The 13,946-nt window shown below is 52.0% G+C and overlaps 1 protein-coding gene across 1 annotated transcript in view; it reads right to left on the reverse strand.

Annotated features, from left to right (window-relative positions):
- The window catches only part of NGEF (neuronal guanine nucleotide exchange factor), a 37,632-nt gene extending 26,462 nt beyond the window's left edge, over window positions 1-11,170 (reverse strand). The window contains exons 1-3 of the mRNA XM_045867712.3: window positions 10,888-11,170; window positions 10,037-10,179; window positions 3,990-4,294 (exon numbers count right to left, since the gene is read on the reverse strand). Of these exons, the coding sequence (XP_045723668.1) occupies window positions 3,990-4,294; window positions 10,037-10,179; window positions 10,888-10,994 (555 nt within the window). The 5' untranslated portion in view covers window positions 10,995-11,170. The remainder of the gene's footprint in view (window positions 1-3,989; window positions 4,295-10,036; window positions 10,180-10,887) is intronic.
- Between the last annotated feature and the right edge of the window lie 2,776 nt (window positions 11,171-13,946).

The following is a 13,946-nucleotide window of genomic DNA, read 5'->3' on the forward strand; positions in this document are numbered from 1 at the left end:
GGCTTAATATACGACCACTTTCTGGTGGTATTTATGGGCACTGGAAAATAAAAGATTGCTTCTCTTAAGAGCACTGCTGTCCAAAAGAAATAGAAGTCTCATACACAATTCTAAATTTCTTAGCAACCACTTAGTAACTATTAAAAAAGGTAAAAAGAAACAGGAAAATTTTAACATATTTTATTTAATCTAATATATTCAGAATATCATTATCAGCATGTAATAGAAAAATTATTAATAAGGTACTTTGCTTTCTTTTAATTTATGCTAAGTCCTCAAAATTTGGTGTGTATTTTATACACATGCCACGTTTCCATGAGGATCAACCACGTTAAGAGTTCAGTAGCTACCAATGGCCTGTGGCCACTGCACTGGGCTGCACAAAGTTCCGTAAAAATATTTTAATCCACCTCATTACTTTTTGCAGATTGCTAATATCCATGGATGTCCTACTCTTACAGAAAATACTATAGTGTGGACAGTAATGTCTGCTCACGTTTCTACCAGAGTCCACTCTATCTGGCTGCCAGTTCATAACAGTTTGTAATATTACCTTCTTATTGTAAAGTGTACCTCTTAAGAATGGCTTTCCTAATCACAGACATAACATCCAGGAGCCTAGGTTTCAAAAAAATAAAAAGCCTGGCAGATTTTCTATAAAAATGACCAAATGTTTTTATGTGGAAAAAAGATACCACAAAGCAAGAAGCCACTTAAGTGCTCGATTGAGGTCAGTCTGTCCAGCTCTTTATCTTGTTAACTCATTTATCTTCACAACCCTGGGATGCAGGTACTAGGATGATCCCAGTTTTACAGATAAGGAAACAAAAGCAAAGAGAGGTTTAGTAACTTGCCCAAGGTCACACAGCTAAGAAGCAGCCGAACTGAGACTCAAACCCATACATCACTTCTCCTATACTACAGGATGGAAGAAAACATTTTAAACATATTAAAAGAATGTAAAAGCCAAAATGTATAAAAAGCTGCCAGCCATCATGAAGAAAAATATAAACAACCCAACAGAAAAAAGGGCAAAGGATAAGAACAGGCAATTCATAGACAAGTGGAAACAGCATATGAAAAGATGCTCAATTTACAAGTCGGCAAGGACAGGCAGGTTAAAATGAGATAGGATTTTTCATCCAACAGATGGGCTGATGGGAGCAAACATCATGAAGTCTGCTAACAGGGCTGGGAGGCTGGGTGAAAATGGCGTCTCTCCCACCCTGTAGTAGTAGCATGACATGTGTCCTGCCTTTTTGAACGGCAACTTGGCAGTGTCCACCACTACTTATTTTTTTGACAGAACGAGAGAGAGCGCATGCACGGATGGGAGGGGCAGAGGGAGAGAATCTCAAGCCGACGCCACACTGAGCATGGAGCCCTAAGTGGGGCTCAATCTCACGACCCTTAGATCATGACCTGAGCCGAAACCAAGAGTCGGACACCCAACTGACGGCACCACCCAGGCGTCCCTGTCCACCACTTAAACTGCACTTCTCTCCTGACCAGCCACAGTTTCCCTGCCTTACAAATCCCAGCTCACAAGTCCCCAGGGATGTCAAGTGGGCACACCGAAGCTCCCCCTAATCAGCGTCCCCACATGGCCACTTGCTGAGTCAATGGCACGGTTTCCCTGTAAAGTTGAGTGGGATCCACTGAGTGCTCTGGGCAGCAGGCTACTCTCCAGGTCAGCTGCATGCTTCTTCTCCTCCCCTGCCCCACCGCGGGAGCCCCCTGTGTTCATTCTTGCTCTCACTCAAGCCAGCGGCACTCAGGACACAGGCAGTTCTCACTAAGCTAAAACTAAAACTAAGCTGAGGCTCTACGTTGCTAAAAACCAAAATCAAAATCAAACTGCTGTTGAACAGAACAAATGTAAATATGGGGGGAAGCCTTATAAAGATCTGTAAGGATTTTGCACCTAAGAGTCTTCTTAAATGTATGAACCCCAAAACCAGATGGTGCATTATGACTATCCTTTATCAGGAGAGATAAGCCAGACACAGCCCGTCCTCCGGTGAGAAGCCAGGAGCCAAGGCCAGCACATGTTTGTGCTGCATTTTTTTTAAACAGTGAAAATCTATTAATGAGTAGCTTATTTAACTTTAAAACATTTAAAAATACAGCGATACCTTTATCAATGTGAAGGATACCTTGAATAACACAAAATGACCCGTTTCCTTTGTTAACTTATCCCAGATTCCACGCTGTCCCACAATATAATGGGTCTAGATTTCCAATCAATTGGAGGAGTTGTCTTTCCATGGAGGATGTAAGCAATTTAAACTCACTGTAACTGATACGTTTGCTATTGACTCTGCCCCCTTATTTTATGCTATTTTGGGGGGCTTTTTTTTTTACTGTTTGCTTTTACTACAAAGGCCCCCTTCTCTCTCTGCTTTTAGCTTTGCTTATGTCATAGAAGGCTTATATCATGTTTTAAGTTCTACTAGGGTTTATCTCCAAGCTTTCTAAAGGACTTAGAATCTTTACTTCTCTCATTATCAAGGTAAAAAAGAAGTATTCCCCCAGAAACCGGTCTTTTTTCCTTGTTCTGGGGGCGAAAAAAAAGGCCCCGTGGTGGTGATACTGTGTGAAGGAAGCCAAATACAAAACAGTATTGCATAATTCCTTTTATATGGAAGTCAAAGTTAGGGACGGTGGCCCTATCAGTGGCTGGGGTAGCCCCAAGGTAGGAGGGATGGACAACTGCAGGGGGATTTCTCCACGTGTTCTGGCACCTCCCACGTGCTTGCCTCAGTGGAGATATCCCCCACATGTGTCTTCATTTCTGATTGGGGGCAAGGGGCATCTTTATGTCTCCTCCAGTGTTTTTGTAGAAGCCGCATTGGGAACAGGTGACTACACGTTGTTTACATCAGATGTTTCATTAGAAACTCCTGACACAGCCATTTACAAATCCCTGCTCACAAGTCCCCAGGGATGTCAAGTTGCAACCGATCCCGCCTGATCCTCCCAGACACAAATCCAGCCTCCCCAAGCCTCCCCCAGCAGCCAGCGAGCGCACCCTGGTCAGCAGTATCCTCAGTCCTGGTCATGAGCGGTGCGCAGGTTACTTTGCCTTTTAAATACACGAGAGGAGCAAATGTTTCTCCAGACTCCAGTGCGGGAGGGAGGGGCGGGGGTTAAAGTGAGGCAGACATCTGGGGCTAGAACAAGTTCAGAACAGGTCTGAAGGGGTGTGTGAATATGGGGGACAGGACACGGATGAGGACATTGCACTGAACCAAATCTCTTCCTTTCCCCCTCTATCTCCACTTTTGAAATTTCACGGTGAACACACATGTGCACAATCACCATTCCTCCCCACCGTTCTCTCCTCTTGCCCTTGATCGGCTGCGCTCCCGTCCCTCTAGACCGCCAGCTTTCTCTCTCCACCTTCGCTCCACTGAAATGCACACGCAGATTTCTTAGCCCCGTGTCTCCGCATGTCCGTGACTGTAACTTTCTCATGGATCACTTCTCCCGCTAGCAATACACCGTTAGGCAACCCAGTGCTCTTGCCTCGGCCTAGCTGACGGGCAAGGTCTGCCTGGACCATCAAGAGGAGCCGGGAAGGCAGAGCCCTCCATTTCGGCACCATTTCAGCAGGGTTCATGGGACTCCGGAATACAGCGGTGGACGTGAACCTCAGGGGACTGACTTCCTTCACAGGCTCAGTGAGCTGGGTGTCACCGAGGGCACCAGGCTCACGTGTGCCCGGGGATACCCGACAGTCGCTCTCTCCTGATACAGCGACGCCCAAACACTCACGACTGGGCTGAGCTCTCCTACAAGGTAACGAGCTATTTTTGGTTGCCTGTGAAATACTGTGAATTTCCCTGCCTGTTCTGGATGGCTAAACCCTGCCAGGGATTCTGGTGAGCCGGCGGGGGTGCCTCCCTCACGCAGAAAGCCTCAGCCGAACCGGTTAAAACACCTGTACATTCTGAACGGAGCTCCCACCCCCTGGGGTGGCCCTTTACCTCCTGCAGTTTGATCTCCTCGGGCTGGAGGATTTCCAGCACCCCGCTGCTCTGGATCTCCGGGAGGTCCTGCCAGAGGTTAAATCTCGAGTGGGGGTTACTGAGTAGGCAGATCTGAGGCAGAGCCTTCCTCTCAGGTGGGCTTGCTTTCTCTTCGTCGTCATCGTCGTCCTCCTCCTCCTCTTCTGGAGTCTCCTCGCTGACCGGAGAGCTGTGGGCATTGGTGTGTATCTCTGCATCCTGCTGCCTCCTGGTTTCAATTTCTTGGAGTGTTGATTTATCTCGGTATTCCTGATACAGGAGCCCTGAAATCAAATAGAGTTGTAATGAAGAAAAGGGAAAGATTTCAGAGGAAGATCTTTCCCAATCACTAGGTCAAGACTTGGTCCTCTCATCAAGGGCAGATGCTGTGCCCAGGAGAACAGAAAGAAAGCCAGCCTGCCTGCGCCTGTCCCCACAAAGGGCTCTACCCGGCCCAATGAATGTCTTCATTCCTTGGGAATGATCAGCATATGGAAGTTCTTTCCAACAAATAAAGAAATCCCTGAACGCATCCAGAATCCAGTCACACAAATATACGCTTTCTGCACACACACTTGGCAAACGAGTCTAGAACTTGATGTGTTAATAACCAGTGTGCACAGTTGATGGAAATGTCCCGATTATGTTTCAATATCCCAACAGTATGCTTTCCCTAGCCTTAAATGCTTCAATATTAAAACTCAAGTATGTTCATTTGTGAAATGGGAGTAGTTGTAAATTCTCATTTTGAAGGAGAAACCAATAGTTCATCAACCTTATGATTCAAAAAGGAAACATTCCTTTTTTGCTTTTACAGTTTCAAACTTACTTCCCTGACCAATTGTACTTAAAATAAATGCATTCTAAGTCTTGGGGGCACATATGAATCAGCACAAATGTAGCATCTCCGGGGGGTGGGACCCATTTCAGACATCCGGTTTTGGGGTGGAGGGACTGTCTTTTTACAGTAGGAAAGTCCTGGCCCCAGGCAGTGGGAGAAGGGGAGTGGGGGAGGAGTGGGGAGGGGGTCAGACCGCTAAGGTCTTGTCTGCCTGCCATGCCATGGAGGTGGCACTATTCCGTGGGCAAGAGGGAGGTCCCGAGAGACCTTAGGCAAGCAACTCTGGTCTCCATCTTTGGGTGGGTGTGGATAGGAAGAGAGAGGCTGTGTTAATTCCCCAAGGGGGTGATGATGGAGGCCTGAACTGCAAGGGCGGGGGAGGGATGGAACCACGTGCCTGGTTCAGGGAACAGGGTTAAGGTAGAAGATGGGTCCTGAGGACTGCCTGGTGCTGGGGGGCGGGGGTAGCAGAGAGATCCAGGTGCTTCAGAGGGGCTCCCAGTTAGAGAGGTCCAGCAGGCAGCTAGCTGAACACACTGGTCTGGACAGCATTCGGGGCCCCTGGACATGTCTACTTATAAAACAAAGATAATTTTCCCAGGAAAATTCTAACTGGGATAAATGTACCACTTGTAAAGCACTCTCTCTTACAATGCAGACAAACGTTAGCGATTGTTCCTTTCTTATTGCATTGTTGAAGGTATCTAAACAGGAGACAAAGGAAGGATAGAAAACCTGAATGTGGCCGGATCATGTATATTCATGAACGGGAGCCCCATAAATCTGCCCTGTGGAACTAATTAGTTGGCTTCCTATGCCCCATAACGCAAGATTATAAAGCCTTTATGGTAAGTACAGCATTTACTTTAAAAAATTAAGATCCTGTGATTTTGCAATGTTACAATCCAGCAGAATACAACAGGAAGGCAATCTGACAAAGGAACGAGAAAGAGAAAAGCGAAGTCTCTGTTAAATGCAATCCGGACTGAAGATCTATAAAGACAGAGGTTTAACGCCACTGCATCCACCACGACCAGTCATGAGCGTAAGACATAACTGTTGTGCTGACCTTGAACCAACTGTTCTCCTGTGATTCTGATGCACGGTGTTTACAGAGGTTTAAAGAAACCAAGTTTCCACGAGTTGACTTGGATTCACTTTTCAATGCGAATGAGCCTCCCACCCAGCAGGTACTCAAATATCTGTTGCATTGAACCCCTTTTAAAAATGCAGCTTTGGGGCGCCTGGCTGGCTCAGTCTGCAGAGCATCAGACTCTCGATCTCAGGGTTGTGTGTTCGAGCCCCACACTGGGTGTGGAGCCTACGTTAGGAAAAAAAATGCAGTGTCGAAGCTTCGCTGAAGTGTCTAATTTGGCATCTTTTTGACAGTTCAGAAATATGTCTTGTACATGCTATCGTGGGCACATATGGGTAAGTACTATCTCCAGCGTCTCAGTGTGATACATATGGTGAAAAGAGACGGAAATATCAGCGTTGTGGGTAGCCGGGCTGGAAATATTAATTCTGAAATCACATTGTGGCAGACACTGTTGGCTGTCTCTCCTGTATCCCTCACACCCCGGGTTCCCAGCTAGCAGGGGAGGGGTGTCCTCTGGGGGCTGACCCATTCGGTGCTCAGGGAAGTGGGTGAACGCTGACTGATCAAAACCCACTGTGACGTTATATAGCACACGTGAAGCTACTGTTACACTGTATGTTAACTGGAATTAAAATAAAAAATTAAAATAAAAAAACTTTCTCCGGAGGGAAAACAAAAAGCAACAAAACAGAACAAAATAAACAAACAAAAAAGAAAATATTCTTTAGGGAGCTCTCAGTTGTCTCAGTGGTATAATGGCTTAGCCTTAGGGATTCCCTTGACAAGAGAAAAATCACAGAAATTAGACTCAAGACTTAGAAAATAAATGTCCACATCTAATGTAAATTTCCCTTAAAATCTGGCCTCATATGCCCTATGAGATTTACAGAGAGCACTCAGTCCTAATCTCTAGGTTCAAAGTGTACAGGTTGCTCATATATATGCTGAAAGCCAGGAAATAAACTTAACAGAAGCACTTGGGAAAAAAACCATACTTCCCTCCCTCTTGCCAGTGGTGGGTTCAGACATGAGCATGACACAACCCGGCCAAGGAAAGTAAGGGGACATTTTACATCCTTGAGAAGGGCTTCCCAGGGCGCCTGGGTGGCTCAGTAGGTTAAGCATCTGACTCTTAGCTCAGGTCTTGAGGGGTTGTGAGTTCAAGCCCCACATGGGGCTCCATGCTGGGCGTGGAGCCTACTTAAAAAAAAAAGAGAGTGAAGGGCTTCCCAAAAAGATGTCCCTCCTCAGCAGACACCTGAAGAAAAACTTTTCTTTTTTGCATTTACATGCGGCTGCTTGGGGAATGCCATGCCTGGAGCTGTGGCAGCTATTTTGTGACATGAAGCACAAATGCCGAGAATGGTGGAGGGAAAGGAGCTGGGTAACTGCTTGGCTGAATGAACCAAATTCCAGAATTTTCTACCTCTAAATGAGAAAAAATACTGCCATTGTTTACGGTCATTTTTTGCTGGATATTGTTACTTTTAGCCAAGGACTCCCACCACAAGTAACTTTAGAATTTTCTTAAAACTCTTACTTCTTTCTGAAGTATTTAGAATATGAATTTAAATACCAGTTTTCCTGGAATTACTGTGACTACAAAAAGTTATTTGACACACTGTGTAACCATTTTTCAATGCCTGTTTATTTTTATTGGTCTTAAAGTCAGACTAATAGCATAGCTTTACCTAAGGAGCTACATGTTAACTGATTAAATTTCTGTATTCATTGTTCTCTTAATGTTTTCCTATCTTGTATTTTGTACAGTCAGCAAGCACAACTTTATATGAAAATGAACTTTACTGGTAAAATCTTGCAGCTGGTATAGTATATTCGTGCAGATATACAAGACCCAGTTCCCATCTTCCCTACTTAAAATGTTTTGTACCAGGCTGGGTGTGCTATCCTACGGAAGAGGGTAAGTCCCCAGCTCCTCTTGCCAAAGCCCCTGGAGTCATTCAAAAATCTCACTTTCTGAAGAGAGTCATTTTTTTCTTTGAATCACTCAAACACAAACTTCTAAAGGGTGGGGGGTTCATTTATTTTTTAGCAAGCGCCTTCTATGTGCCAAGCATTTGTCAGGTCAGAGACAGCAGCAGTGGGCACGGGCACGCGAAACCAAGGGCCGGGGCTCAGGGGCTGTGATCTGTAATGACAGCTGCGCCCCGTATCGTGCACAGACCCGGAGGAATTCTGTTCCGCCCTCCATGGGAGACGCCGCAGACTCGAACATGGGGTCTGCAAATATGCCCATACGCGTTTCCTACTTTCTTCCCTGCTTCATTTTACTGTGGTTGTAGGAATCGGTCCTTTCCAGATAACCTGGCAAAGGATTCACCTCCTTCCTAGAGCTAAAAGCAGGGAGGGCTGTTGTAGGACTCTGCTTAGCACAGCCCCCAAGTCCGTGATGAGGGAAGTGAGAAGGTGCTGACAGCTCCGGGCTGTCATCCGTCCGTCACAGCTGGTGAGCAACTACTATGGATCCAGCCCAGGAGCCAGGAAAAGATATTCACCAATTATACCAGCAGATACTGGAAGTGGGCAGTGGGAGAAAAGCCTGAGAATGTCAGTCTCTACACTTTGCCAGATGAGGGGTGGGGGGGCCAGCAGGGGTGCGGGCCAGAGCCCAGCTTCAAGCCTGTGCCACTCGCCTAACAGGACCAGCTGCCTCCAGGACAGGTGTCTCCACACGCCCCGATGCAGAGGAGAGCCTCCCTCTCTGGGCAAGGAGGCACGGAGCTCTCCACCCCCACTCTATGTCCTTCCCAGTTACGACACGGATGTGAGCCGCGGGGGATCCCTTCCAAGAGGGTGGAAGTCAAGGTTTTCAGCATCTGCCAAGGCAGAGGGGGGTTGTCCTCACCACAAAGGACAGCGTGGCAGAGAGGTGGGAGAAAAAGGTTTGGAGGAGTCTTTGTCTTCAGCTCAACCCCCCTCCGTTCCCCCAGCAAATAAAGGGCGAATCTGCCACCATCACGGCCACCAGCCAGCCTGACGCCAACCAAATTCCCGGAGTCAGCGCTTCACACGGCACAGCGAAGCGCCTCCACCCCCTCCGCTGTGCCCGGCTCGGCTCCTGTCTGGCTTCGGTCTGGAAAAACCCTCCCAGGGGAGAGGGGGCTGGCCCCAGAAGGCTCCGGAAGGCAGGGTCTCCTGGGGCAACAGAAGCTCTACTTCCACTTCGCATCTATCTGAACGTCTGGGATGGAGGACGATGGCGATGTATTTCGGGAAGCGAATTTCCAAACCTAGAATTTTAACTTAACGGATAAACCGTCTGCTGCACGGACAACACTTTAGAACGAGAAGCTTTTCTCAGCAGCTGGTACCATTTCCCAGGGAATGGAACCCACATGACCCATTCGCTACCACCTCTGGTGACTGTGATGGGAACGAGCTGGATGTCATTAGCAATTTTTGACTTTTAAATCCAAGGGCTCGGGTTCTTGGGACACCTTCTCAATCGCTGTCTGCATTCGTACAGTACAGGAGCCGCCGTGGTGGGGAAGGTGCGCACACAGGCTGCGCCCCACACCTCCGGCCACGTTCCTGGAAAAGCCGGGGAGACCAGGCTTGCCTTCCTAACCCAGGGGCCTCTGGGGCGCCCACTTTCTCTCCACTTTCCCCTGTGCCAAGTCCCCCATGCCTCTTCTTGCCGAGCCTGGGTCTCTGCAGAAACTATTCTCAGACTTTGCTGTCTCTGCAGCTCTTCCCAGGGCCCCTGGGGTGGGGGTGGGGGCGCTCAGGCAGCACCCCCTCCTGCAAGGCCCAGCAGCACCTCACCCCTGGTCTTTCTGGCAAAAATGACAAGGGGACAGAGGGCCCTTCCCCAGGAAGGGGCTGGGCAGGTACACCTCTTCGGAGAGCAGGACAGAAATCCATTTGCTGAAGCCCAATTATATAGCACTATTGGTTTTGCCGATGGAACCATTTAGAGCCAAATATGTCAAAAACGTTCCTTAGTCACATCAGATACCTTTGCTCACCGAGATGCAACGACATCTCAGGAGCAGGGGGACCCTCAGAGTCCGCCAGAAACCCGCCTTTCCCCAGCGAAGCCCGGCTGCCGCCAGGGACACCCACCTATTTGTTCGATGAGGTTTCTCCAGGAGTCGGCGGGAATGGGGTGGATCATCTGCAGCGCCTCGGTGAGCGTGGTGGGGCTGTCGACGAGGGCCGGGCACTCCTCGGGTGTGGCCCCATTTCCTGGGGTGGAGGACGACTCGCTGCCAGAGAGAAGGAGGGGCAGGGCCTGTTATTTTTAAGCAATGACACACCTTGGCCAGCTCGCGAGTGGCGTCCGCACAAGGGGCCCTGGCCAACTGGACCCTATCCGGGACGGTCCAGGCCGAGCGGCCGTCGCCCCTCCGGGCCAGGCGGGCCCCACAGGCCCTTTTTGTCACCTCACCAGGGAGCGACCGGGTGATTCATTCCCACACCAGCCCGCCCCAAACCTTCATGTTTTCGGAGCTCGCGGGCAGGCGTCGGAAACTTGGCGCGCCCTGCCTGCTCCGCGGCGCCGACCCGCCGCCCCGACGGGTCCGGCGGCCGAGATCCCAGCCGGCGCTGCTCACCCCGCGCCGTTCGATGTCACACGACCCCCGGCCCCCGACTCCCTTCGGGCTCCGATCCTCGCGTCCCAGCCACGCGGCGCGGGGAGGGGGGCGCCGAGCAGGACGCGCGCGCCCGGGGCGCTTTGGGAGGGAGCGCGGGAGGAGCCCGGGGCAGGGGTCCCGGCGTCGGCGGCCGGAGCCAGGGCGCACTTCCAGCCCCGGGCGCGGAGGCTGCACGACCCGCGGCGCGGGTGGGAGTGGGGGCGGCGGAGCCGGGGGCCGGCGCTAGGCCGCGGGGGGTCGGCGTCTCCCGCCGGGGGGGGGGAGCGCAGAGGCGCGCGGGGGCGGTGCGCGGGGGTCGCGACGGCCGCTCGTTCTCACCTGCCCGGCAGGTGTCCCGACGCCGAGTCGCGCGCGTCGCTCTCCGAGGTGGAGCTGTCGTGGTCCACGGCGCAGGCGGCACTGAAGGCTGCGGCCAGCAGCTCCATGGGGGCCGGCGGCCGGGCGGGCGCTGGGGCCGGGTCGCGGGCCGTGCCGGGGGCTCGGAGCCGGGCCGGGGGCGACGAGTGGGCTCCAGAACCGGGTCGCAGCGCGCGCCGCCCGAGCCGGAGCTGCCGCCGCCGCCGCCGCCGCCGCCGCCGCCGCCGAGCGCTCCCGCAGGCGGGCGGACCGGCGGGCGCGCGCCTGGAGGCTCCGGGTTGCCACGGCAACGGGGGAGGCGGGAGGAGCGCGCGCGGCGGGGGCGAGGCCGCGGAGCGGGGGAGCCCGGACTGGGTGCGACCCGGGCCCCGCGGGCGCCGACTGCAGCCCGGCCCGCCCTCCCGGCCCGCGCCTCCCTGCCCCGCCGCGGCCTCGCCCGGCCCAGGGAGACGGACAGGCAGGACGGGTGGGGGCCGGCGACCAGCGCCTTCACCTCCCGCCCCCTCCTCGTCGCCTGGCGGCCTCCTCCCCGCCCCAGCTCGCCCCGCGAACTTGGCAGGTATGGGTCACGTGACCCTCCGCCCCACGCCCCCTCGAGCCTCCGCCCGGCCCACGCGGCGCATCCTCTGCTGCCCCCCCCCGGCGCCGGCCCGGGAAGCCCCGCCTCTAATGCCCCGGGCCCAGCTTTAGTGGAGTGCGTCCTCGTGGACGTCCTCACTCTGTCTGAGGGAGCCCCAGGTGGAGACTGGGGTCTTACAGCGCCCCTGCACCCCTGCTCCTGACAGAGACTATGGAAAGGGGGACCGCTGGAGGCCTCTTCCCTGCGGGTCTGGCCGCCCTCGGAAACCCCGAGGGCCTGGTGGCCGGGGTTGGGCATGGGGGAGCGGGAAGAGGACAAAGTGCACGCAAACTTCCACCGGTTTCCCTGCCTGCTCACATTGACCCTTGCGATCTGCTCCTTCGGGTTAACTGGTTCAATCCACTTCTGGATACACAAAACCAGCAAAAAGGTCTAACTGGAGTCGAGTGGAATGTGAGTGATCCGGTGTGATGGGGAAATCTAGAGGGATTTTCATCAAGCGAGACCACTGGCCTGGTCCTCGGTGTCCTTTTCTGAGGCCAGCCTGCCCGCTCCCCCGGGTGGGCCCTCGGTGACAGCGGCCAGCTTCTTCTGCAGGCCAGGGCGGGTTCCTGGGGATGCCTGGGGGCGTGGGGTGTGGCGTGCAGAGCAAAGTGGAAAATCTTCCTCTGCACATTGCCCCGTACCTTCCACCCACTGGGCATTTAAAGATTTTTTTTCTTTTTATTTATTTATTTGAGAGAGAGAATGAGATAGAGCATGAGAGGGAGGAGGGTCAGAGGGAGAAGCAGACTCCCTGCTGAGCAGGGAGCCCGACGCGGGACTCGATCCCGGGACTCCAGGATCATGACCTGAGCCGAAGGCAGTCGCTTAACCAACTGAGCCACCCAGGCGTCCCCCACTGGGCATTTATTTAAGTTAACCAATTCCTCCTTTGGGGATGCAAATAATCCTGGTGGGAGGGCTTTAGTTACTGGTTAGTAGGTTGGCTCTATTGGGTTCCTTAGCCAGCCATCTTGAACACCGAGGTTGTGGTAAAAGGGAGAGTTTGGGGCGGGGCGAAAGAAAGCAGCTTGAGGGGAGGCTTGTTGCCTGGAAGGGAACTCCCCTCCCCAGACACTAGCAGGAGAACCCCCATGGGCCTTCCCCCAGTTCTGACTCTGGGAAAAGGACTCAGGTTGACTGAATCCCAATCCCTAAAGCTGCCACTTCACCCTTGGTCACCTCGAGGGGCCACGATGGAGGGGTCTGACGTCTTGCTCTTAAGGCTGCAAATTATTTGCATGACAACCACCTGGTCTTTTTCCAAGACAAACCCTTTCCTTCCTTGACTCATTCCACAGATCCCAGACAACCCTCTCCTGAACTCCACATTTTCATCCGCTCTCTGGCCATATTTGCCGTGATGCCTCCTACACATTCCACTATGGCACACGCATGTCCCCACTGCTCTCAGCAGCCAACCAGGAGACCAGGCAGAACCCCAGAGCTGGCCTCAACCTTCTTCCTGTCACTCCACGCCTCAGGGCCTTGCTGAGCCCCCTGGGTCCCTAAAGTCCTTCAAAGTAGTACTCCCCACCCCCACCTCCTGCATTTGGACCTCTCCCCAGTCCATCCTTCTCTCTGCCCCTTTTCTAAATTATGGGTCTGCTTTGGTCCCTTTCCTGCTTAACAACCTGCATTGCAGTCCCATCACCACCAGCCCCCTGGCACAGTACCAGGCTCTTCACCAGCATGCCACTCCTTTTCTGTTTCCCTGGGGCCACTGCCCTTGCCGGCTCCTCTGGGGCTTTAGCTTCACCACATACTTTTCCAGGCTCTGGGCTTTGCAAGTGCTGTTCCCTCTGCTAGAACTCTGCTCCCCTGGTCAAGTCCTCACTCCTGCAGGTCGAGGCACACGGGGGCCTCCCCACCAGGCCCCTTCCCCTGAATAACCAGTGGCATTACCTGGCACCATAATTCTCTGTGAATAGGGCCATCCTTACACTAAGCCATGGTTCCCTCCATGGCTCATTTTTCATCAGGGCCCAAGGAAGAGCACTGTGTGGACAGTCCGTACGACCTACCTCTTAGGATGGTTTCACCAGCCCTTAAATTTGATGTAACACTAAGCTGGAAGCTGTTACTTTCACACTTTGCTTCACCAAGGGGAAAAGATTCATTTTTTTTTAAATCAGAAAATACTCAAGCGAAATTACATATATTAAGATGAGCATAATAAAACCTTCCAATTGAAAAAGAAGCTAAAAATATCCTCCTAATTATAAAATCGGTTTAGAAAGTCACTGAGTTCTGAAGGCATATAACTTTAAGCTAAATCCTGCACATTCTCTCTCCTGTCAGATTTAGTGCTCATCAGGCTATTACTAAAATCTCCATTTAACCAATATTTATTCAGGATCATTCACAAAATATAGATCAATATTTCAAATATTTATAC

Source organism: Mirounga angustirostris, unplaced genomic scaffold (genome assembly GCF_029215605.1).
Source record: "Mirounga angustirostris isolate CCGP_5_RB_7025 unplaced genomic scaffold, mMirAng1.0.hap1 SCAF_3, whole genome shotgun sequence".
Lineage (NCBI taxonomy): Eukaryota > Metazoa > Chordata > Mammalia > Carnivora > Phocidae > Mirounga > Mirounga angustirostris.